The sequence below is a fragment of the Penicillium chermesinum genome (genome assembly GCF_028974085.1).
Source record: "Penicillium chermesinum strain IBT 19713 chromosome Unknown utg000005l:1.0-4115287.0:1.0-4118363.0, whole genome shotgun sequence".
Classification (NCBI taxonomy): domain Eukaryota; kingdom Fungi; phylum Ascomycota; class Eurotiomycetes; order Eurotiales; family Aspergillaceae; genus Penicillium; species Penicillium chermesinum.
The window spans coordinates 3,525,291-3,547,027 of NW_026695315.1; the positions used below are offsets into that span (position 1 = coordinate 3,525,291).

The 21,737-nt window shown below is 50.4% G+C and overlaps 11 protein-coding genes across 11 annotated transcripts; 4 read left to right on the top strand and 7 right to left on the bottom strand.

The window, feature by feature from the left end:
• Positions 1 to 324: 324 nt before the first annotated feature.
• Positions 325 to 1,571, bottom strand: N7468_007508 (fatty acid alpha-hydroxylase; the record flags this gene model as incomplete). Its single annotated transcript, XM_058476804.1, has 3 exons — positions 325 to 478; positions 535 to 783; positions 844 to 1,571. 3 exons carry the CDS (start codon positions 1,569 to 1,571, stop codon positions 325 to 327), a joined length of 1,131 nt encoding a protein of 376 aa, XP_058329694.1.
• Positions 1,572 to 3,555: 1,984 nt separating this feature from the next.
• Positions 3,556 to 4,791, top strand: N7468_007509 (uncharacterized protein; the record flags this gene model as incomplete). The annotated part of the gene is made up of 1 exon (XM_058476805.1): positions 3,556 to 4,791. One exon carries the CDS (start codon positions 3,556 to 3,558, stop codon positions 4,789 to 4,791), a length of 1,236 nt encoding a protein of 411 aa, XP_058329695.1.
• A 644-nt stretch (positions 4,792 to 5,435) lies between these two features.
• N7468_007510 (uncharacterized protein) lies at positions 5,436 to 7,037 on the top strand (the record flags this gene model as incomplete). Its single annotated transcript, XM_058476806.1, has 2 exons — positions 5,436 to 6,273; positions 6,337 to 7,037. 2 exons carry the CDS (start codon positions 5,436 to 5,438, stop codon positions 7,035 to 7,037), a joined length of 1,539 nt encoding a protein of 512 aa, XP_058329696.1.
• Positions 7,038 to 7,441: 404 nt separating this feature from the next.
• N7468_007511 (CeGAL family transcription factor) lies at positions 7,442 to 10,376 on the bottom strand (the record flags this gene model as incomplete). The annotated part of the gene is made up of 5 exons (XM_058476807.1): positions 7,442 to 8,921; positions 8,983 to 9,752; positions 9,806 to 9,917; positions 9,971 to 10,227; positions 10,281 to 10,376. 5 exons carry the CDS (start codon positions 10,374 to 10,376, stop codon positions 7,442 to 7,444), a joined length of 2,715 nt encoding a protein of 904 aa, XP_058329697.1.
• Positions 10,377 to 11,796: 1,420 nt separating this feature from the next.
• N7468_007512 (coatomer subunit delta) lies at positions 11,797 to 13,538 on the bottom strand (the record flags this gene model as incomplete). Its single annotated transcript, XM_058476808.1, has 4 exons — positions 11,797 to 12,697; positions 12,754 to 12,953; positions 13,011 to 13,454; positions 13,536 to 13,538. The coding sequence occupies 4 exons, from the start codon at positions 13,536 to 13,538 to the stop codon at positions 11,797 to 11,799; spliced, it is 1,548 nt and encodes a 515-aa protein (XP_058329698.1).
• Positions 13,539 to 13,953: 415 nt separating this feature from the next.
• On the top strand, positions 13,954 to 16,305 carry N7468_007513 (uncharacterized protein; the record flags this gene model as incomplete). The annotated part of the gene is made up of 3 exons (XM_058476809.1): positions 13,954 to 14,274; positions 14,358 to 15,030; positions 15,167 to 16,305. 3 exons carry the CDS (start codon positions 13,954 to 13,956, stop codon positions 16,303 to 16,305), a joined length of 2,133 nt encoding a protein of 710 aa, XP_058329699.1.
• Positions 16,306 to 16,979: 674 nt separating this feature from the next.
• N7468_007514 (alpha/beta hydrolase) lies at positions 16,980 to 17,949 on the bottom strand (the record flags this gene model as incomplete). Its single annotated transcript, XM_058476810.1, has 2 exons — positions 16,980 to 17,269; positions 17,376 to 17,949. 2 exons carry the CDS (start codon positions 17,947 to 17,949, stop codon positions 16,980 to 16,982), a joined length of 864 nt encoding a protein of 287 aa, XP_058329700.1.
• A 354-nt stretch (positions 17,950 to 18,303) lies between these two features.
• N7468_007515 (uncharacterized protein) lies at positions 18,304 to 18,612 on the top strand (the record flags this gene model as incomplete). The annotated part of the gene is made up of 1 exon (XM_058476811.1): positions 18,304 to 18,612. One exon carries the CDS (start codon positions 18,304 to 18,306, stop codon positions 18,610 to 18,612), a length of 309 nt encoding a protein of 102 aa, XP_058329701.1.
• Positions 18,613 to 18,811: 199 nt separating this feature from the next.
• On the bottom strand, positions 18,812 to 19,288 carry N7468_007516 (uncharacterized protein; the record flags this gene model as incomplete). The annotated part of the gene is made up of 1 exon (XM_058476812.1): positions 18,812 to 19,288. One exon carries the CDS (start codon positions 19,286 to 19,288, stop codon positions 18,812 to 18,814), a length of 477 nt encoding a protein of 158 aa, XP_058329702.1.
• Positions 19,289 to 19,673: 385 nt separating this feature from the next.
• N7468_007517 (uncharacterized protein) lies at positions 19,674 to 20,129 on the bottom strand (the record flags this gene model as incomplete). Its single annotated transcript, XM_058476813.1, has 1 exon — positions 19,674 to 20,129. One exon carries the CDS (start codon positions 20,127 to 20,129, stop codon positions 19,674 to 19,676), a length of 456 nt encoding a protein of 151 aa, XP_058329703.1.
• Positions 20,130 to 20,259: 130 nt separating this feature from the next.
• N7468_007518 (uncharacterized protein) lies at positions 20,260 to 20,592 on the bottom strand (the record flags this gene model as incomplete). Its single annotated transcript, XM_058476814.1, has 1 exon — positions 20,260 to 20,592. The coding sequence occupies one exon, from the start codon at positions 20,590 to 20,592 to the stop codon at positions 20,260 to 20,262; it is 333 nt and encodes a 110-aa protein (XP_058329704.1).
• Positions 20,593 to 21,737: the final 1,145 nt, after the last annotated feature.

Here is a 21,737-nt window from a genome sequence, read left to right on the forward strand (position 1 = left end):
TGAGTTCATGTTTGAACTTTTAGGGTTACGCTCATAATTGACCAGTTGATGTGACGGTAATATACTTGTGTTTCATTATTATTATGTACAGTAATAAGCGATAGTGACGGCAAAGTGATTCAGCAAACACTCCTTTGGGCATTCTTTAACATTGGCTGCAAGAGGATGCGCATGTACCCTGTGACAAAAGACCCCAAACTCCGGATTTGCGATATTAAAAGGAGGTAAAAGCTTTTCGCTCCAGGATGACCCAAGTGTGACTCTCAGCGTAAAATCATGAACATTCGGAATTGGTGAGATGTCACTGCCCTAAAGCACAGATACTCACTGGATCTTGACAACCTTAGGAGCGGGGTCTTCCAGCTCAGTGCCAAAAACGCGATCCCAGAACCGGCTGGTAACACCAAAGCCATTCTCGTAATCCGCATAGTGGTGCTGGAGGTGGTACTTCTTAAGCTCCTTGTAGTACAGTGGCAAGCTACAGAGAGTTAGTAATTTGGCCAGAGCTAAACTACTTTAGGCAAGAAAACTTACTTGCGGTGGTGGAGGAAATAATGGGTCAAGTCATAGCAGATGTAGCCAAACATGCCACCACAGAAAACTTGCAAAGCCACGAACCAGTCGTAGAAGAAGACGGTATGAGCCAGTTTCCAAAAGGGACCAGCTAGAACCAGGAATAGCGTTGGTGGCATCACAAGTCGATAACGGTCCATGGGAAGGTAGTGGTGGATACCATGGAGGAGAAAGTGAAGAGTCAGACCAACCCTGTTGTCCGGAAGCCACCTATAGATGCGTCAGCTATGATTGAAGGCTGTTATGTGTCGAGAGTGCAGGAAAACATACTTATCAACATGGAACAAGAAGCGGTGCATGAGGTATTCAATCAAGGACCACAGGAACAGGCCGAGTACCCAATATGAAGCAGCAGCAGCAGGATCGCTTATACCGGTGGTGCCGATGAATGTTCCATACGTGACCGGTGGGAGCCAGATCAGGGGCACCACCCACCAAGCGGTCAAACTCAATGGCTCCAAGAAGTTACCGAACAGTGGCGCAGATTTACCTCCTTTATAGTGACGGGGGCGATGGATTTGCTCCAGGTAGAACTCCTTGGTGAAGTTGCCATTCCAAAGTTGCATGAGGAGGGGTTTGTTAAGATCCAAAAACTTGTGGGTCTTGAAATCCTGAGTATAGTCTGTATCGACCGACAAATCCTCCGCACGCGACATTCCTGTAGTTTTGTAGACAGGATGTTCGCTACTTGCGCTGGCATCGACCCCTGAGACGGTAGCCTTGGAGGATGCCGTGCCGTCTGCAGAGAGGAAGCCAATATGGTAGTCCAATAGGATCTCATAGGCAGCTTCGCTGTGCTCATGAGAGATCTCGTCCTTCATGACTTCCTCGACATCCTTGCCGGCAAATTCAAGAATCAAATCACCACCACCCGGGTGGTCTTCCACGAATTCGGTGACATCGTAGACTTTGTTTCCAATGGTGATGTAGCAAGATTTGGCGTCATTGTGAGCCTCGACCTCGGCGGCCGTGAAGGTGGGAAGGACCCGTCCGGGCATATCGGAAAGGCGACGAAAGAGTCGAGTCAAGAATCGAGGTAAAATGCACGCAACTTAGGGTTTAAAGGTGAAGTCGAGTTGAGTTCTTTAAATTTCGGAAGGCGACGGACAAATAATCTTTCAGGGGCGCGTCAGGCCACTCGTTTACCGCCTCCGGCGGCAGAATTTTCATCACAGCAACCTGGAACCACATTGCAGTATTGGAGGGTCAGGGGGCTAATCGGGTTCCGGCCCTTGTTGATCAGGCCATCTTTGAAATTACTCAGGGCATACCTCATGCGTAGACAATTGAGCCATCATCCGGGCACGACCTCCGATTAGAGCTAATCTTCACCCATACTGTCTGATCTTGACACTAGCATTATGCCTGTTATGCACTTTGCCGCATATGACTTATGCGAATGCCTACTGTATAAGCTGTACTAGTAGCTACGCAGCTCCAGTGGACGGTTGGTAACAGGTTACTCATCCGTTGCTGATAGGCCCGGGGGTATCACGGGCTAGACCCGGGGTGGTCCAATCTCCAAGGCTCGCAAAAATCGTGCGATCACTTGGCACGGACTTGCGCGAGAAAATCGACAAATTCTATAGGCCCCAAGGGGCCACTCGTTCAGAGTATTGTAACCTCGGTTGGAATCCGTGTCTTTACTTCTTTTGGTTAAAGATGCAGAGTACTAATATGGGGTCTTTTGCGGGGGGCCTCTCAATTACCCCCATACTCCGTGCTCCACCCCTAAGCCTCGCGGAAAGGTGGCCCAAAGCCAGTTAACATCTCAGGGGCAAAAGAAGGAAAGAAAGAAAGGATCTACCGGTATCGGAGCAACCTGTGGTGGAAAAAGCCCTCTTTTCCACGAAAGGTCACTGGAAAGAAGGTGCCGACCGGCCAAACCTTAACCAGCCCACAGGAAACTTGCTGGGGGTAGTACTTCCTTCTGACACCTGAGGCTAATGAATATCGACCATTGGCCCCAACCACTCAGCTCCGGTCCAACCGTCCTGTATCACCGGAGGAGGGCCCAAAGGGGAATCGAGTGGCACCCAGTAGCTGCAATGGATTTTTTGCAATGGATTTTTTGAGGGAGGCAGGGAATATCGAGCTCCTTGAATGAGACGTAGGCGAGGTCGGCGATATTTTGTAGACGGAGGGAATGGAGGGACGTATCACTTCTGAAACCAGATGATCCTACCCCATTGGTATACGGCTCGAGGACTGGACCTTTGCAGTATTTGGATTAACCCTATTCGCACCGAACAATGGAGCAATAACAGAATCAAGAACAAAGAACAGAGAACAAAGGATAAGGAACTATTGGAAAGGGGCGAGCCGGCGCCCGACACTAAATCCTGCAATGCCCATCACACGGGACTTTTGCCGGTTCTTTTGTTTTCTTTCTTTCTTTTTATTTTGCGATGGGCGGGACGACCCGCGCGGTAAAGCGATGTGGTGGGACTCTTCCATCGCATTTGCAACTTTTGTCAGTCGCTTGATCGACGGACAGTGCGCAAAGGCTTCTGCTTTGTATTCGAATGGGGGGAGGGTTAGGGAACACAAGGCGCCCCCCCCCCTTCAGCCCATTGTGCAGTCCCCACTGTCGCCTCGCTAGTGCACGCCCTTTTCCTGCAGACCAATCGTGACGACTCCGGAATAAATCACGAAAGCATAAAATCGGAAAAGCAAAAGGAAAAAGCGAGAAAATGGGTCTAAAGGGAAAAGAAGAAAAAAGAAAAAAGACCGATTGAGTCCGTATTTGAAATAATTGACCAAGCTCTACTTGGTTGGAGCAACGATGCTCACCCTTTTTTTTATCTCCGTTGCATCTCGATTTCCTTAGGGTGGAGAAACGTAGCCCCGCTGCGGAATCCTAGCTCTCCCCATCGCTTTCTTGCTTTGCATGCTTAATTAAAAACCACGCCTCGCTGCCTTCCCTCCTTTCCTTTCCCCCAACCTACTCTTCTGGACGCGCCCTCCTCCCACCCCTTCACAATGCCGTTAGATGGTGCCTCCAAGAATCCGATTCTGGATTATATCCAGAAATTGCCCGAAACCAAAAAGTCGCTTCCCTTCGGCGTGCCGACCTGCGTGATGGCCTCTCACTTGATTACCACTTCGGCCGCGCTGGTACAGCTGGCTGCAGACTTGGGGCCCTACATCGCAGTATTAGCTGTTCAGGCAGAAATTATCGATGACTGGACACAGGAGACCACAGATGAATTAACCTTTTACGCCAAAAAACACGGGTTTATTTTATGGGAAGCTAGCCGCGTCCTGAACTCGACACTGAACCTCATGGGCCGATTGGCAGCCCACCATGATTCCCTCGCCACCCTCGCCGATATCATCAAGAGGAATTATACAAACGGGGCCATTAGAAATGCGCAGTGGGCCGGACTCGCTTCCGCTTGGGCACCTGGAGTCCCGGTGGATCACCAAGAGAAGGATTTGCTGATCCCTACCCTCCGCAGGGCTGCCCGCGAAGCCGTCGCGACCACGGTCAAGACCATCCAAACAGAAATCTCCGCAGACCTCAGCGAATCTTCACATGAGGAGGAGGAAGAGCTCCAGCTATCGCCCCAGGTGTCTACCGGCTGGTCTGAGTTCAGCCAAGAGAATATGGGTAGTGCTTTGCGAAAGTCATCCACCATCTCGGTGACCACCGAGACAATCACAATGCAGCCCCATGTGCAACCTGACGAGGGAATTGCCCCAGCACCGCTTCTGTCCCGTGGCATAGCGATCTGCCTCCCCTGTGACAAGGAATCTGCCTTCACGTCCGAGTATCGGAAAGCGTCAATAGCCGCGGCTTGCGCCAACCCAGATTTTGTCATTGGTTTTCTGAGTGCCGAACCCTATTTCGCGCAAGACCGGCCACGTAACTTGAGAGAGCTCATTATAGGCGATGATGTGGATGATGCACAACATAAAGAGGGCCAAGAAGTGTTTTCCACCACCCCCCATTTTCTCGAATTGGAGCGCCCAATCGCATTGTTCTCCTTCGTTCCTTATGAAATCGCTTACGCCTACGATATGGAGGTCAACCAAGCTCCTAAGGAAGACCCACCTGACGATGCTCGCCCCGCATCTGTTAAAAAACTGTTTACGGTGATGGAACGTGTAATGGCAGTGCGTGAGGAGAACCGCAAGAAGCAAGCGGCCCCAAATGACGCATCCAAATTGCCCGGCCCGAGCATTTTCCACATCCCAGTCAACTTGATTCCATGATCATGCTTCTTTACGTGATCTCCTATTTTGAATAATGATACGCCCTGCGATATACCTTGTCATGTCCATTATGAGACCCATCTGAACCCACCACCCCTATTTATGTCATCATTTATTTTCGGTCCAGATTTTGGCGTTCGGTATCAAATATATGTCCCTTCAGATGTCAAATGGGGTCTCTTATCACTAGGATCTTTGATATGCATATGGAGGAATATAGTATTTTTTCGCGGACCATTCATGGATATTGGTCGACTCAATTCCCCATCAACGGCCTTTTTTTTCCCCAGCTCACACGTTGTACATGGGATGGCAAATTTGCATGTCCACAAAATAGCAGCAACTGTATGATTCAATTAGTAGATCTTGATGGTCGTTCAGAGTATTTGTGGGACTTGGTTTTCGGCCTAATCTTCGAGGCCACAAAAACCACGTGCAGCCGAGTCACGCTATACCCGAACAGGATACCCATCTCAAGAAACAGTGGGCATCCTGCAGACGACTTTGAAGTCTTATACCACCATATCCGATCCCTGGAATACAATTACTGCACATGTCAGATGCTATACCTGACACGGAAAGAGGCACTGCAAGGCCGACCCCGGCTCGCTAGCTAGAACCCAGGGAACCCGCGCAACAGAGCAATGGCCTCAAAGCCCCCACCCTGGTCAAATACGCCTGCAACGCAGACGGAGGGCTCGGCCAGGGTGGCAAATGGCTTGCCGTCGCTGCAGTCTGTTCTTAAGAGGTCTCTAGATGCATCAGAAGGGCAGAAGTCTCTGCACGTCGTTGCACCCGGTGGCGATCTGATTCTCGAGTATATCGATGAGTCTTCAGCTGCAGAGCCTATGTGCTGGCAGGTGGCGAGTGAGAGCCTCGCTACGAAGAGCCCTTACTTCAGCGCATTATTACATCCGGAGAAGTTTGCTGAGGGCAGGTACCTTTCTCAACACAGGCAGGGGCTAAATGATGATCTTGATTCCCAGTTGAATACTCGAGCATCCGGCGAGATTGGTCTCCCGAAGATTCAGATCCCAGCATCTCGAGTCATACAGCTCTGTGGTAGTGAAGCATTGGGACTTTTTCTGCAGGCTTTATGTCTTGATTCCATGACAGATAGAGAAGTCGAAACCTTCAAAAATGGGCTGAAGAATGAAACGCCTTCGGCTGTGGCGAAATTTATTCATATCGCCGATGCGTTCAACTCGCCCTCCGTGGCCTATGATCTGTTGAAGAACGAGTATCTGTTTGGGCGCAAGGATAATACGCGCGCTTTCAGACGCTTCGACACTGCTTTGCTGAGGTTGAAGGAGGATCGGGTACGCCAGATCATCATGATTTCAATCTTCCTGAAAGAATATTCAATTGCACGAACCATGATGCACAGTCTTCTCCTTGGTGGGTCGAGGCTCTGGGTTCATGGAGTGGAGGTTCCAAGCAGTGAGTATCTCCAATGGCAATACCTGCCCAATGGCATTGAAGGTGATTCTTCACATCCAAACTCGGAAACGTGAACCAGTGTACTAATCTTGAGGGAGTTTACAGAGGAGCTTTATTCAAGGCGGCAATTTGTTTTGAATACCATCACAGATCTACAAGCCCATTTCCTTCGTGTTTATGGCGCATTGGAAGATACCGAGGAACCGAAACCAGCACCAGTCCGGCCTTCACTCGGTCTGGCTTTCTCAACATCAACCCCAAACCGCAGTTTCCAATGCCGTGCCGGCCTGGATAATGCTAGTCAATGCGATTTATTCCAGCTGGGCCAGATGACCCGTTTCTTCGCAATGAGGGCCAAGACAATCTTCCTTGGCTCCAACCTCCTAGACCCGGACTTCGACCTGGACGATAGCGAAAACGAGGCCGATGACGTTGACCAGGACCGAGCACTGGCTGCGTTGCCGTCAGACATCCTCGCCCTCATTACCTCTCTGAAGCAGTTTCCGGACTACCAAATCGACATGAATCATGGAAGCTGTGGTGTTCGGCGCCGTTTGCTTCCAATTCTTCCATGCATCGAGAAGTACCTGCTGGATCCGGGTGCTCTTTTAGGCATCGATCTTCATACGTGGAGCCAACAGCCTAATGACCAGCGATGGAAGAAACGTAGAAGGCAGCACAAGGTCGAGATTCGATTTGAAAAAATAGTCAAGGTCGAGTTTCCTCATCAACAACCTCGAGTACCATTGCCGTCGGAAGATGCTGCTCTTCTGTTCACTGCTAGGAAGCGCAACTGGGAAGCGTGATGAGTGGAAAATTGGCTCTTGGAGGTAAAGTACCCAGCCTTGGCTACTGGAACATCCGGCGCAATCGACTCAGGCGTTTGGGTGTGTCGAAATGCGGAAAATGTACAGTACACATCATACGTAGATAAACATCTAGCCATCGCATCCACCATTAGCTTAATAGAATATTTGTCAAACGTGGATTTCTTGGAAGTCTCAAGTTCTCAATCTATAGGCTTATTTCTTTTAATTTGGAAGCATAAACCAGAAAAAGCATCAGCTTGAAGACATGACAATTTTGAGTACTTTTGTGTCCAAATTTCCATCTATCCCGGTGTTCTCACCCCATCCTTTAAACAATTTCATAACCTTGTCACTTTTCTCATCTGCTGTTTGGTTGGTTTCCTCTTCGCGTGAATATACGTTCAGCAAATAGGATCTCCCCACGGGTAATTCAGATCGAAATCCATGTTAGACCCCGTGGGGAAGAACGAGCCAGTGATCTGACCAGTAGCGGGGTCATATGGAAACAGGTCATCGAAGGAGCTTCGCCCAGACAAAGACCTTTCGGGCTTGATGAATTGATCCAGAATATCTGGCTCCATATTGCACAAATGTGGCATTGCCTGGGGTGTTCCCGATTGATCCATAGGCGAGCAAGCGATGGAGTCCATCTCCGCAGAAATGGAATCCACGCCCGAAGCCAAAGGCAGAGTTGCGGTTGGATCAAAAGTAATGTCGTCGAGCGGATCGCTTGTATCTGTGTCCGTGATGTCCGGGCTATCGAAGAGAGAGGCAGTCGAAGATTCGTCGTTATCATTGCTAGAGAAGTCGTCGACGTCAATGCCAACGTGAGGCGCAAGACGGCGTAGATACCCGCTGCAGAGCTTCCAGGCCCGCTCGGAGGCCATGTTTGTTTTTGAAAGTGTTGAGAGCCAATCGAGGGACTTTTTGGCTGCTTTTGATACCATGATCGCCTTTTCAGGGACGTGCTGGGCTCGATAAGCCAGTTCTAGCAGCAGCACTGTTGCAGCTTGCATGAGGTAATGGAGCGTAGCCCACCATGGAGAGATTCGGTGAAGCAGTGCTGCGTCTGGTGTATCTGGGAATAGGGTGAGCATGTGGCATGCCGACTCGACACATTCGGCGGCTGTCTTGCTGCAGAATTCATGGGTATTGTCTTCCTCGGCGGGCAATGCATCCAGGCGACATAGACAGGGGCGAGCGATTCCGATCTTGGTACTATAGAACAGGAAAGCCAATCCCATTCGCTGTCCAAGAGGGCATTGTGAAGTCTGAGTGGAGGTGAAGTCGTAGGGCGAAGGGAGATTCATGAACCAAGAGTCGATCTCAAGCATGAGGCTCTGTATTGTGAACTGAGTGCTGGCCCAGGGTGACTGGAGGGCCTCTGGACTGTAAAGCTTGACCGTCATTCTCTTCGCGATGGTGGTGAGCGAAGTCATTTGTAGGAAGTAGAGCGACATGCATGGTGGTAGACTCTTCAGGTATTCCACTTTGCTGATCTTCGTGTCGCTTTCCGCACTGTCATTGTCGTTCGTGCCCGAGTCTGCTCTCGTCTCCAGGCTTGCAGCGCTATTGTGCAACGGAACTCCTTCGAGTGGACTGAGCATGACCCGACCCGGCGTGCTGATCAGATGGGCCACTTCTTCTTTCTGGAAGTCGCTCTCATCGAATGGAACGGGCAGAGGAGTTGTGCAAGAGTTATCAATAATGCAGGAGGGACGGCCTGTTATGACAGATAGCAGATGCTCAACCGAGTACAAAGACCACCACACTCGATATCGTATTTCTTTTGAAGTATCGGAAGTGCAGGACCCCACATTGCGAAGATGTAGGCCAAGGGCGAGTGCTCCGCGGACGGCACTGCCTGATAACTTCCATGCTCTGACACAGCATCGTTAGTATAAGCTAATTTTTTCCAGGCTGGAGCGGATAAAAAACGAACCGGTTGATATGTCCAGATGAAACCATATAGAAACATGCTAGTCCTTCGACCTGCAATTGCTGCAAGTCAGGATGATGTAGCAACTGATCCTCTAGGCTGAGAGATTTGGCCCTCGAAAAGTAGAGACAGTGGCCATCGTCATCTTCTTTCCAGTCTGCATCCGTCAACTGTGCATATTTTGCCGCAATAGCGAATATAAGATTCAGAATAGCCAGCCATCGATTTCCCGGCTTCAAGGAAGGCTGGCTGAAGAAGACTTGAAACTGAGAGACAAATGTTGAGATCCCAATAATTGGGAAAGAAGGATGTACAGAAGCCAGGTATGCATTTAGTAGTTTTGTCGCAACCTCCTTAGAGGGGACCTCGTATGCGTCAACTTTATTGGCGCTTGAAATCTCCAGATCATCCAGGTAGTAGTTGGTGGACGCCATGAGAGCATCACTGGGATTCTCCGGTCGAGGAGTCAAAGTGGGCGAAGGAAGTCCATTGTCGTCCCCCGAGTTTGACATACCGGCAGACCAGGCCTCACATTCGCTATTGACCTCTTTGCTGAGTTTTTGTAGCCAATTGATCTCAGAAGCTTTTCCGATGAACCCGGTTGCCCGAGACGTCTCATCCCTGTTGAAATCCTCATCTGTATGCTCGATCAGGTCCAAACGCACGACGGACGAGGATGGAGAAGGGAAGTCAGACCCCGTTTCGCAGGTGGTTCTTTGCTCTCCAGAAGTAGACCCAGCGTCTCCGTCTAGTGTCAGGCCAGGGGCCAAATTCTTGTATTCGGTCAGTCAAATCGCGGAAAGGGAAGTTACCCTCGAGTTCTTACAGCAGTCAGAGCTATATTCACAAGCTGTTCATCCGAAATACCGAATCGACTGCTGAGCTTCTTGATGACATCCTCATATGCCTGTACTTTCGATGAGAGGCTAGCAAGTTGTCTATGGAAGATGAGCCGCGCTTCCCGATTTATTACAATGCTAGTCATGCTCACCTCTTCGACTTCTCTCTCTTACCGTCAGTATAACAGCAGATTATGCCCGCTTCTCTGCAATTGCGGCATCCAGATTTATCGCCCGTGCATTTTGTTTTTCTCTGCCTGCACGACTCACAAGCCCGCCGGACATGTCGACGATGGAACCTGCCTGGCGAGGTGAATGCAGACTCCGCACCTTCCGCAAGTCGTGGAATGGCCATCTTCTTGGAGCCAAGGTCCGAGTCGGACCTGTGTAGAGACGATCCAGGGGCTTCCTGAAGAGTGTCAGAACATGCGGCTCACGACAGCAATGAACATGCAAATTTACCATGCTGGAGAATTGGCTGCATGTTTCAGCGTCGACGCTAGATAGCTTGAAGATACTTTGCTGCTCATTCCACGAGGGAAATTGGATGCTGCTCATCATGGAATCCGCGGGATGGGAGTAGTTTGCTGAAGACTGGAAAGTTGGGAGGTCTCAGTCACTTATACTCGCATGACATATCAGGTCTTTAACCATGTCCTACCTTCGACGTTGAATTGCATTGAGTCGTTAGCAAGCTGGCAGGAAGATCAAGGCAGAAGGAGGGCCCTGTATGTCATTATGTACCCGCTGAATGGAACGGTACAGGGAAACATGGTACCCTTCGTGTGGGAGAAGCGACTGATGGGTCTGGGCACCACGAGGCCTAAACTTAGTCTTCACCAGTCCAACTTTCATCAGACACCGACAGCCTATGCTTGTCGATGACCCGCGAATTGGCCACCCGAATAGTATACAAACAACCTCAGCAAGACTGAATTTGCCTCATGAGACACATGAAGTGTCAGCTGAGGCAAATTTGAGCTCGTTTTACGGTTGTCGCAGCCTTTTCCGCCATCACTAGAAAGCCAACGGAGCAGTTACATTGGGCCACGAGCGGCGAGACCGATGATATTGGCCAAACCGTGGACTAGAGCCCCCAGGATGTATCCAATCTTTGCTCGAGCCCTGTTGCCATCAATCGGCTGTTGACTGCCGGCTGTTGAAACCGATGGGCTATGGACTCCGACCCAAGAGATGAACTTGAAGCGAATTGTCCACATGGTTTTGAGTAGAACTGCCCATTTCACGTATGAAACGATCGAAATCTCGCAAAAACCGAGTCAAAATCCGTCCCAAATCGAGGTTGCAGAGACCGCTCCTCAGTGATATTGGAAACTGCTGGGGGGGATCTCTTTGGCCCATTGGGGCAACCGCTCTTGTGTTAACCGAGATCGGAATCGGCTGCAATGGTCTAGACTCAGGCCGCAGAGTCAATCTGACGTTGGGCGGCGGTGGCACTGCAGTTTAGAAATGCCCCTGGTTTAGCGACGCTTTGAGTTTATCTGATTCGGTCGCCAAGGGTGACTCCCATGGATTGAGGCAAGGTACGTGAGAGCTTGGTCCCTCAAGTCCCGACAGAGTATAGCCTGATTGAGAAGTCCCGCGAGGGACCCACGACCTTCGACGCTCCTACGTTATCCGACTTCCAAATAATTCTGACGTCGTGGATTACGCTGCCATGATCGAGCAGGGTATTACGGCAGACCGAGATTGAATAGACAATGGATAGCCTAGCGGAAAGGGTAACATGGAAACGAAAGCTTGAAGCCAGAGAGAAGGAAGAAGGACATTAGAAAAGCCTTCCGGTGAAATGTGTCAATTTGGGTGTTTTAATTTTTGGGCACGTTGGCAGGAAAAGGCGCCCTTTGTAGGGTTGAATCAAAAAGGGCTTGAAACACGATCTTAGATAAGAAGCAACGCCAGAAAATCACAATCCAAACGTCATTAGTATCCGACTCTATACATTCTAAACCGGAAATCACTCGATGAGGAAGTTCTCTGCAACACTACGGATATCCTTGGAGAATCCGGTTTCTTCGCCCTCCATTTCTAGAAGGGAAGCTCGAGTAACATCGACCTCGACGAATGGCTGGGTCTTGGTGAAACGAACGCTCATAGGGAAGAACTCGTTCTCGTCGCCATCGGTAGATTCAAACTCGAAGCTACCGGAAGCGTTTGACTCATCAACAGCGCCGATGTTCCAGTCAATGCTGTCTCCAGAGACCTCATAAACGGCATCGAAGCTGGAAACAGCAGGCTCAGTTGCGCCATATGGAATAGTGACAACAACATCACGCAGACTGTCAGAGCCCGTGAGCTCGTACTCGACGGTCACAGTGGTTGAGTCCGATCCCTTGTTCACCCAGACCGTGAAGGTAATGGGTAAAATATCGGCATTGTCAGCCGAGCTAGCCACACGCCACCGCAAAACCCCAATGGCATTGTTCGCGGGGAATCGCTTGGTTGTGTCCTTGAGCTGGATCGCGGAGGTGTTGGTGAAGAGAGCCTTATCGACATTGGGGTGGGTTCGGAACTGGGCACCATGCGTTGGAATGGCTTGCAGATCGAGGCGTAATTTGGTGAAAGCTGGATCGGTAATACGGAGCTGAAGGTCTCCCTTGACTTCAAATGACTTCAAGGCGCCTTCGCGGGTAAGAGTCGCAGAAATGGTCTCAGCAATAGTGACATGGATGGGCTCACGATCCGCATTTAGAGACTGGCGGGCTGAGACAGGTTCTTGGACAGGCGTGGAAACCTGTGGGGTAACAAGAGGGGTGTCTTCCTCTTGAGGGCCTAGCTCTCCACGGACCTTTTCGTAGATATCAGTGGCCTTGGACTTCTTTCCGAGCTGCATACCCTTGCCGCGAGTGGGGAGAGGCCTAAAATAAAACAGCATTAGTTATAAATCTATGGCTCTGACAGCACTGCGACATACTTGGCAAACGTCTTTTTCTTCTCTGCCTCATAAGAGTCATAAGAGTCCGGCGCTGATGGACGCGCAGGAGGTGTGTAGGCGGGATAGGACGGTGCGCGAGGGGGAATGCCTCGATTACCTGAGCGAGCAGCTTCCTTGCGCTGCATCTCAAGTTGCTTGGCCTTGCGTTTACGCTCTTCACTCGCCTCAAGCTCTTTGTTCTAACGAGGACACGATTTAGTAGGAGGCACACCCCAGTGGCAGTGAGTTTGACATACCCGTTCAATAATCTCTTGAATCCTCTCTTCATGACTCTCCATCTCCAGGAATGTCTTAATTTGTGACAAGGACAGATTCTCCCGGTATCCCAGTGTGACCAACTCATCGAATGCGCTCAACAGCTCAAAAGCATTGCGGAGGATCTCCCTCTCGTCCAAGCTCTTGCAGATGCTGGCTGTCACCTGAGCAAACAGATGCAGACTATCAATGTCCTGAAGAATGTTCGACTGGCGGTTGGTGATCAGGACAATGTACAGCTCATCCAATGGCTGGTACACAAAGCGCACATTGTCCTGCTCAACAGTAGTGTGCTGGGTGCCAGAGTCCGCAAGCTTGGGGAAAGATGCCAGGAGCGCCTCAATTCTGGAGCGGGAAATATCGCGAAATTGACGGGAGAGGACGGCCTTCCCTCCACGGGTACATATCGACGCTGCGAGAACGACCTGTCATGTTACGTGGGCTAGTCAGTTCATGTGCACAAAGGAGGGAACCGCAAACTGTGAAGTGGTAATGGCGCCACATACCATGGCGTCCGATGTGCTGATGAGTAGCCTTCACAGAAACAAGGGAAGAGAGTGGAAAGAAACCGTTGATTTCGCGGGGAGCCCCTGTTTGGTGATGGAGTTGCGAGTTAGCGGGCAGCTACTCTGTTCTCTTCGGGTGGTCCGTGCACCGGCAAATCCCCCCCCTTCGCTTAGCCCGTCGCGGCCTCGACTTTTTCTCTTCCTTCTCCTTCTACTTTCACCTACCGTCATTTGCCAAAGGTCACATCGGTGGGCTCTTTGACACAGAGCAAGCTTATCTTCTAGGTTCTGAGCACTTTCATTTCACTTGTCTCATGGTTACAACCTGGTAGACGCCCATTTATTTCGCTGGTAGCCTTTGCTATACGACGCGTCTGTGTTTCGTGCCATGACAACTTCTTCCTTAGCATTCCCCGCCATGGATGTCCCTGCGGGTGAGGATCTCGAAATGGCGTCTCCCTACCAGGGGCAAGGCGATGACTTCGATATCGATATCGATCTTATGGATGATCGAGACCAAGCTTCCAATATGGACAGTGACATGTTAGGTGCTGAGGATCTGTTCAGCACAGCCCACCCGTCACTCTTCCCGGATGACCCAACCGATGATGCCGATATGGTCGACGAAGCCTCTTCTGAAGGCTCGATGATCGATGCCGATAATGTCCCTGATAATGACCAAGACGTTGATCTCCAGCTTGAAGAAGTCACCCAGGAAGCTGAAATGCTAGAGGATGCTGTCCCAGCAGCCGCTCCGTCCCCATTCCTACCATTAACGTCGAAAACGTGGAGCCCGTCCAGAACGAGCAAGTCCAACCTGAGCAAGTCCCCTCCGAAACGGTCGAGGCGCCTATCGAAACAGAAAATATCCAAGAAATTCCTTCCGGCCCCGCTCCCGTGGAAATCAAGGATGAAGTAACAAAGCCTACTGAACATGCCCCCTCGGAGCCTGATAGAGCTGAGGCAGTTGGCTCTGATCGTCCTCCAAGACATTATGACGACAATGCCGATGACCCCGCTAGCGCTGATAATGAGAAGAAAGATATTGGCGAGAATTTCGATGAAGTAACCAAAGAAACTGTCCCAACCTCAGAAGAGCGGGAAACTGATACTGCCCAAAAGGAAGAGAATACTGATGCCCCTTATGCGGCTGCATCTGCAGCTTCATACGAAGCAGGGGGTACAGCGGATGAAACCTATGTTGACAGGAACGAGGGCCCTACAGCGTCCGAGGCACAAGATGGCTCTGCGCTCGGCAACGATGAAGAAACCCTGCATCCTGTCAAAGTCCTCTATCAAGAAAACGAGATTTCCCTCTTCCCGCCACACGAGGGTGATTCCGTGGAGACGTTCTTTCTGCACGATGAAGACTTGGCATATGACACCTTGGATAAACTTTTTGGTGCTTTACGTGGTATTCTTCTTGATAATGTCAATGAAGACGAAGTTCTAGTCATTGATATCGATTCCCTGGGTATCCGACTCACAGAGGCAAGTACATCTGACATATTTTCGAAATTGTATTATTCTAACCTTTCCCCAGGACTCTATTCACACGTCCAAGACAACGCTGCATCGAATCCTGAGCATTTATCTTAGACTTTGTCGTAATGATAACATAGGAGAACCAGACGCTCTGTACCTGAGCCTTTCAACCAAACCTGACCTTCAATCTGAGATTAACAGCTTGGAATCCGCTGCGAACAAGGGCCAGGGTCTCTCGACAATCCAGCCATGGGGCTTGGACGGCTATGATGGAGCGGATCAAGAAGCTGAAGGTGAGCATCTGGAAGGCAGTTCTCATGAGGATGTCAGCCAGGACCAGTCCAACGAAGCCCTTGATGCCCATGCCCAGGGTGAAAACGTAGCACGAGGCGCTGAAGCGGATGTTGAAGAACATGTTGGTTCACCACATGATCAAGATGAGTCCTACGGAGGTGTCCAGGAAGATGGAGATGCCACACAGGAAACCCAGGGTAAAGAACGCGACCAATCCGAGGAGCCAAAAACGGAGTCCACAACTACCATTGCACCTACCTCAGTTGGACAGGATGAACAACATGAGGAAGAATTTGACCACGAGCCCGACAATGACGGAGAATATCATGCTCCGGATGAAGACTACCAAGAGGCCGACGTTCAAGAGGTCGAAACCGAAACGTACTACACAGAAGATGCTCCTGAGGAAGTGGAGGAAGGCGAGTACCAAGACCATCAGCCGGGTGACGAGGGTGAAGATTCTCATGAGGTCCAAGATACACGTGCCTCCGAGCAAGGCAAGGATGACGGCTTGGCTTCTACCCATGACGATGGTCAGGACGTCGCCGACGCCAACGATTTGCCCGAAGAATTAGAGGCTACTGCGAACGATATTCCTGTTGAGAATCCCCAGGTCCTTGGCAGACAAACTCCAGAGCCCGAGGATTATCTTCTTGGTGTCGAGGAGGATTTGATGAAGACTCCTTCCAAGGCCGACAAGGGCGATCACAATGACCAGGTCGGAGGCGAAGGTGAAACCTTCCCCGAAGAGGACTTTGCCGACGGTGCTCTTGGGGACGGTATCGCTGAATCGCACCAAGACAACAACGATACCTTCAACGACGCTTTTGACGAGGCGGAGGACTTCGAGCTGGGTGAAATTGACCCCTCCTCTACTAATGACTCCCATACACTCGACACCCACTCTATCAAACGATCCCGCGAAGAGGAAGACGAGTGGGATATCGAGGATTTTACCACGCCCGAAATGAAACGCCGCCGGTCTGAGTAAGACTCATACTCGTTGCTCCTGTCGCTCCGTCATCCTTCAACACACATCCTTTGCTTCACTCTCCCCGTGTTCTGGTGCCGAAAGTCTTACATATGGACCAGAAACGCCCGGAACTACTAATTTCTCCCCATCCCAGCAGCGATGATGGCTCCAGAGACCTCTACAAAAGGAAAGATTGAATTTCTAGGTATGTAACACCAACCCCTCTCCGTTTCCATCCTCCGCCTCCGGACAGCACGCCTACCTGCCTGTCCGCTGTCCTCGAGAACGAATTAGGGTCAGCCCAGGTTGTAGCAAACGACCATGCAAGCCTCCCGGAGATCTTTACACATGTGTTTTTGCTTCCTCTTTTTTTTTTGCCGCGCCATTCCGTGATACCATTTCGAGCATAATTCCGGGCAAGGCGTCGATAGGCGTTAGTTTGAGCAGCCAGTCTATCTTTACGTGGCGTATCAGCGATCATGACCCTACAAAATTTATCAGCTGCGGGGAATTTGAAATACAACAAGTTCTGTTTACGACTTTCAACGAATATATGTAGTCTCGTATATTTAAGTCTGGTAGCCGTACTCATAATGACCCGTTTGGTCTATTGTCAGTCGTCAGTTTCCATTTATCAACCACGTTTGTATGTCTCTTCTGCCATCTAAACAGTCATCCCCCAGATCCCCAGCTCAAATGGCAGCGTGCTCTTTGAGAAAACACGCAGCCTCCGTTAAGGCATCCCGATAATTCTCTTGCGGAGCCAATCCATGCTCGGCCCCCTCGGCCTCAATTAGGCGCACTTGCACATTTACCCGCTGGAGCGTGGCTTGCAACGCTCGAGAGTCACTCAAGGGTACGATTGAATCACCAGTGCCGTGTATAATAATCGTTGGAGGAAAAGATGCCCCAATTAGATCCAGAGGGCCTTCAACACCTGTGGCAGCTTTCATAGACTTGCTGATAAATGGCCCCAACCGACCTGGCGAACACATTAATCGGCATGTACGAAGACGTGCGCCCAAAGAGCAAAATGTCACGTTCACCATACCTTCTTTCAACATCCACAAGAACAAGCCCCCCCCGACTATCTGGCACCAACACAGCCAAGGCATCAGCAGTAATCTGCAGCCGTCCGGGCTGGAAGTACTGGGTAAACATGTCCTCGACCAGCGCGCTGGCCGGGATATTCCCGAAGACAGTCGTATCATCCTTCCGCCGACGATACCACTCCCCGGCCGTATCGACCATGCCGTACTGCGAATAAAACGCCCGCGGCTTAACGCTTTGCCAGGACGTGAGGGCGAGCAGGGAAACAAAGGCCCCCGCACTGGATCCTGCCATGACGAGCCGGCTTACATCGATGCCGGCCTTGCATTGCAGCAGCCATTTCTCGAGTTCGTGCAGGTCTTGTAGGATTTCGGGAATGCCTGACTCCGGAAGAAGACGGTAGTCGGGGCACACTATCGCCCAGCCTTCCGCGAGCAGTAGTTGTGGTAGCAGAGCCTGGGCTTGTACGTGCCGCGAGCCTGCGGTGAGTCCGCCGCCATGGAAGTAAACGAGCGTGGGTTGAGGGTGTGAAGGGTCCAGAGGCTTGGATGACAGGATGTCTAGGTGCACTGGTGGGTCAATCGGATGATATACTTCAGTGGTTTGATGCATTTTGGCGGTATATGTAAAAATGGGCTAAGAGCAAAGGTGGCGGGGCTACCATATGAGCCAGGTTCGATATACTGTGGGGGTTGACTCGCGGAGTTTGATCTTCGGGGTTATAATGTTGGAAGACGCGGGCGTTCCGGGGTACCCCAGGAAATTCCTGACTAAATCGTGGGTCCCGCGGGGTCAACACGGGGCGCTCTGCTGTACTTGTAATAGGAAGTCCAACGAAGTCGGACCACTGGATATTTCTGGTTTGATAGGGCAGACTACGCAGGGAGGCGGGCGTTATTTATTTGGTTATGCTGGGACGGGCTTTGGTCTGCAAAAGCGCCCCAATTGCGGAGTTCGGGCCTCGAGATGTCCGAATTTGAAGTTAGACTCCAACTTGAGGCCTGGAGAACCCGCTCCTCAAGCTCTGATGCGGGCTTTGTTACTGGCAGCGGAAACTTGAAATTTACCCCCACAAGCCAGCTCGGACCTTCGAGGAGCGGCGGCTCACTGGCAGCAGATCATAAACGTGCGGGACAACTACTAGGACTCAAGAGCTCCAAAGAAAAGGCTCGATCCATGACTCCAGAAATTTCCAGTTCCAAATTTGTCAAAGGTAAAATTGCCATCTTGGTAGTAAGCGCTTACATGGCACTGCTACAGCTTAGGATAATCTAAGATGAGAGGCAACCCAGTAAAGCAACTTGGAGTGTGCTGCAAGCACGAACTCGGACTACCAGTGTATTTCCAAAGATATTACAGGTAAGACTCTTACGTGAGACGCCTTTCGCCTGGCCCAAGTAGTGGACTGAATTGTAATTGGACGATGCCAAAACGCCCCTCGGTCTATAGCCTCGCTTGGGGATGAGCCAGCTTCTCAATCTCTGCAAAGTGATAATAAAACTCCAGACTTCCGGGGTTGGGATAGTCGACCGGCTTTTTGTCGCAGTCCCCGCCAGATGAGATTGACATTCGACTCAGCATCGCCTTCGCGGACTTCAGTGAGGGCAATGGTTGTTACAGTTGAAGGCGCGTGACCTGGATGTCCCGCTGTAAAGAAGATGTTTTCTGCATAGTTGAGACAAACCCCCGGGAACCAGTCTGGAATGCTGTCGATGCGAGCATGTGGATCGGTGAGACTCTGGTAATTACCCTCATGGATTATGGGGGAGTAGTTCCAGCAGAATTCCCAGAATTCTATTCTGTTTGCGACGGACCATTCGTATACCACATTATAGTCGGGAAGTTTTATACCTTTGGCTTTTTCGAGAATTTCCTTGGATTTCCAAATCTGAGTGGCCTGGGGACTGACCGGTTCCCATAGTTTACGAGTGGCAGCTGGATGGGATGTCATCGTGCAATGCTTGCTACAAAGTTAACAGGGCTCAGGCTCGGACTTCCCGGGGTCTATTTTCTTTGAAAGAGATGAAGAAAATGAGCCGCGGTTCGTGTCCGGCTATGGAAACAGCTTGCACCTTCTTGGTGGAAAAGTGTGGGGTTGACAGACTGGGGTACGGTTTGCGGAGCATACAGGGAGGCACTCCATGTTACCAAGTCCTTACGGGTTATTGGAATAAAATGGCCATATAATGAGGTATATGGTTTAATGTACGGCTATTGTTTAATTGCTAAGGACTCAGTTGACCATTATGAGAATTGCAGCTGAAGAACTGCCATCGACAGGAATGAAATTGAAATCCTAACCAACTCGCTAAAAGCAAGTAATGCAGAGCTCAGCATCAGATTGCGATATAAATACGCGGAGCAGGCTTTATCTGCCTCAGAGTGGCCACTTGAAGAAGACGCTTGAGTCGGAACCATCTGATTGCTTCGGCATTATGGCCTCGTTGAGCAATGGTGAGAGGGCTGTCACCATGCCTATTCGGCGCATATGGAGGAATGTCCAGGTTGCGCCAAAGATAATCGAGAAATGCAGCATTATTTGAGGCTGCCGCATGGTATGGATTGCCTTGTGAAGGACATTCACCGAAATCATAGATCAAAACGCCCAACTCTTTGAACTGCTCCGCTATTGCTGAGGTCACGAATTTGCAAAAGGAATATTTAATAATGGGTGGGAAAACTATGTGCTCTCGGCTTTTCAATTTCACCTTGAGCTCATGGAGATGGGGCTTCAGCATTTCGAAGACCTGCTCCACGAAACGCACGTCGAGTGTTAAGGCAAGGTATCCCATCGGGGCATAGGCACCGAATCCCGGATTCGCTCTTTGAATTAAGAGCTCGATGCATTCTGGATCCTGCCTGAAAAAGTGGCGCAGAATCAGAATTGATTTCGAATGCACGGCAAGAGATATAAAGCTCCAATTATGCTCGTTGAACCCAGTGGCGGCAACACGGGGGGGCCCACTTGCGGATCCATTCAAAGCAGGGAGGGCAGTCTGCCTGTATAATCTGCGTAATCACGTCAGGTTCCTCGTCCAGGGGACTAATATTGTACCAAGATCCTGGTACTCCCGGCCAAGCGAAGCGTCCCAGGGGGAGCTCGTGGTACTTGGTCTCAACCATTGTTCGGAATAAATACTTGCGGGTCATTCGCAGTTGAAAGTAGAAGTTCACCCACTCCTCCATGGTCAGACAGACTTTCGATAGTTGGACGAAAGTGCAGATAACGATATGGGTCAGACGAGGGTTGTCCATGAGGATATTATCAAAAATTGTCAACCAAATCTCAAGAGGCAACCTACAGATACTGCAACTGGATAGACTGCGATGAGAGGCCGTTGACGGACAGGCACCGGTGGAGTTTGAAGATGTATCAGTACTTCTACGAGTACTAGGTAGTGAGTCTGGATGAGGCTTACAGAGCGGCGGGGACTCTTGATTCTTCAAAATGCCCCGCTTGGGTCCACAACAGCGAGCTGCGGCGCCAAGGGAGCGCCAACGAATTTGAGGGCAATGCCTGTGTATTAGATGAACCATTCTCCAGGTGGCTGTTCGAAGAACAGAATAGTGAATTGGGGAGAGATCCCATGGGGTGAACATGACTTGGCAACCAGAGCCGGTAGCGACCTCCAAGTCCTCCGTCTACAGCTTGAGCTCTCTCACCAGCAAACTCATTTGGAAGAAGGAACTGCATGACAATATATAGAGCACTCTGACTCGGAAATACTGTGACGAATGACGGGTGATATACGATTAAGGTATTTTCATCTTTCAATCTTTTTGTAGTTCCCTTGAAAGGCAAGTCGCAACGAGCGCACAGATTCAAAGCATGCATGGTCCCCCCTAGCTCCAAGGGCGAGAATGGTACCCTTGAAAGGTATAAAAGACGGAGACGCCGGGAACAAAGCCAAGTCCCATGAATGGCATTGTTATCGAGTTCTTGGGGAAATTTGTACTGAACCTTCTTAATTTGTAGACACACGCATGTGGGACACAAAGCGAATGTCTCTTCTTGTCTCTTCTGGTGTCTCCTTCTTGTTGACCAGCATGTATGGAAGCTCTCCTAGTACGTCCAGGAGTGCTGGGGAATGCAGCCAAGGGGCCAGACTGCAAATCGGCTCCAGACGGCGAACCCGGGGATTCTATGCCACACCCCACTTAGAAGCGACTTGTGAAGAGTGTGGAGTTCTAGCCGAGTGGTGACACACAGCAATCTTCCTCAGCAATTGAGGTTTCCGAAGATACGCTTTCGGTCGGAACATAGCTAGGCAGCTGTATACCCGGGGGCCCGCAAGCGTTGGCCAGAGCTTATCTTTAGAACATGTGGCTGATTGGACACTTCCCAACAGGTACTCCGAACAAAGTGTAAATTTGGCTTGTAAAATCAGGCCAGAAGACAA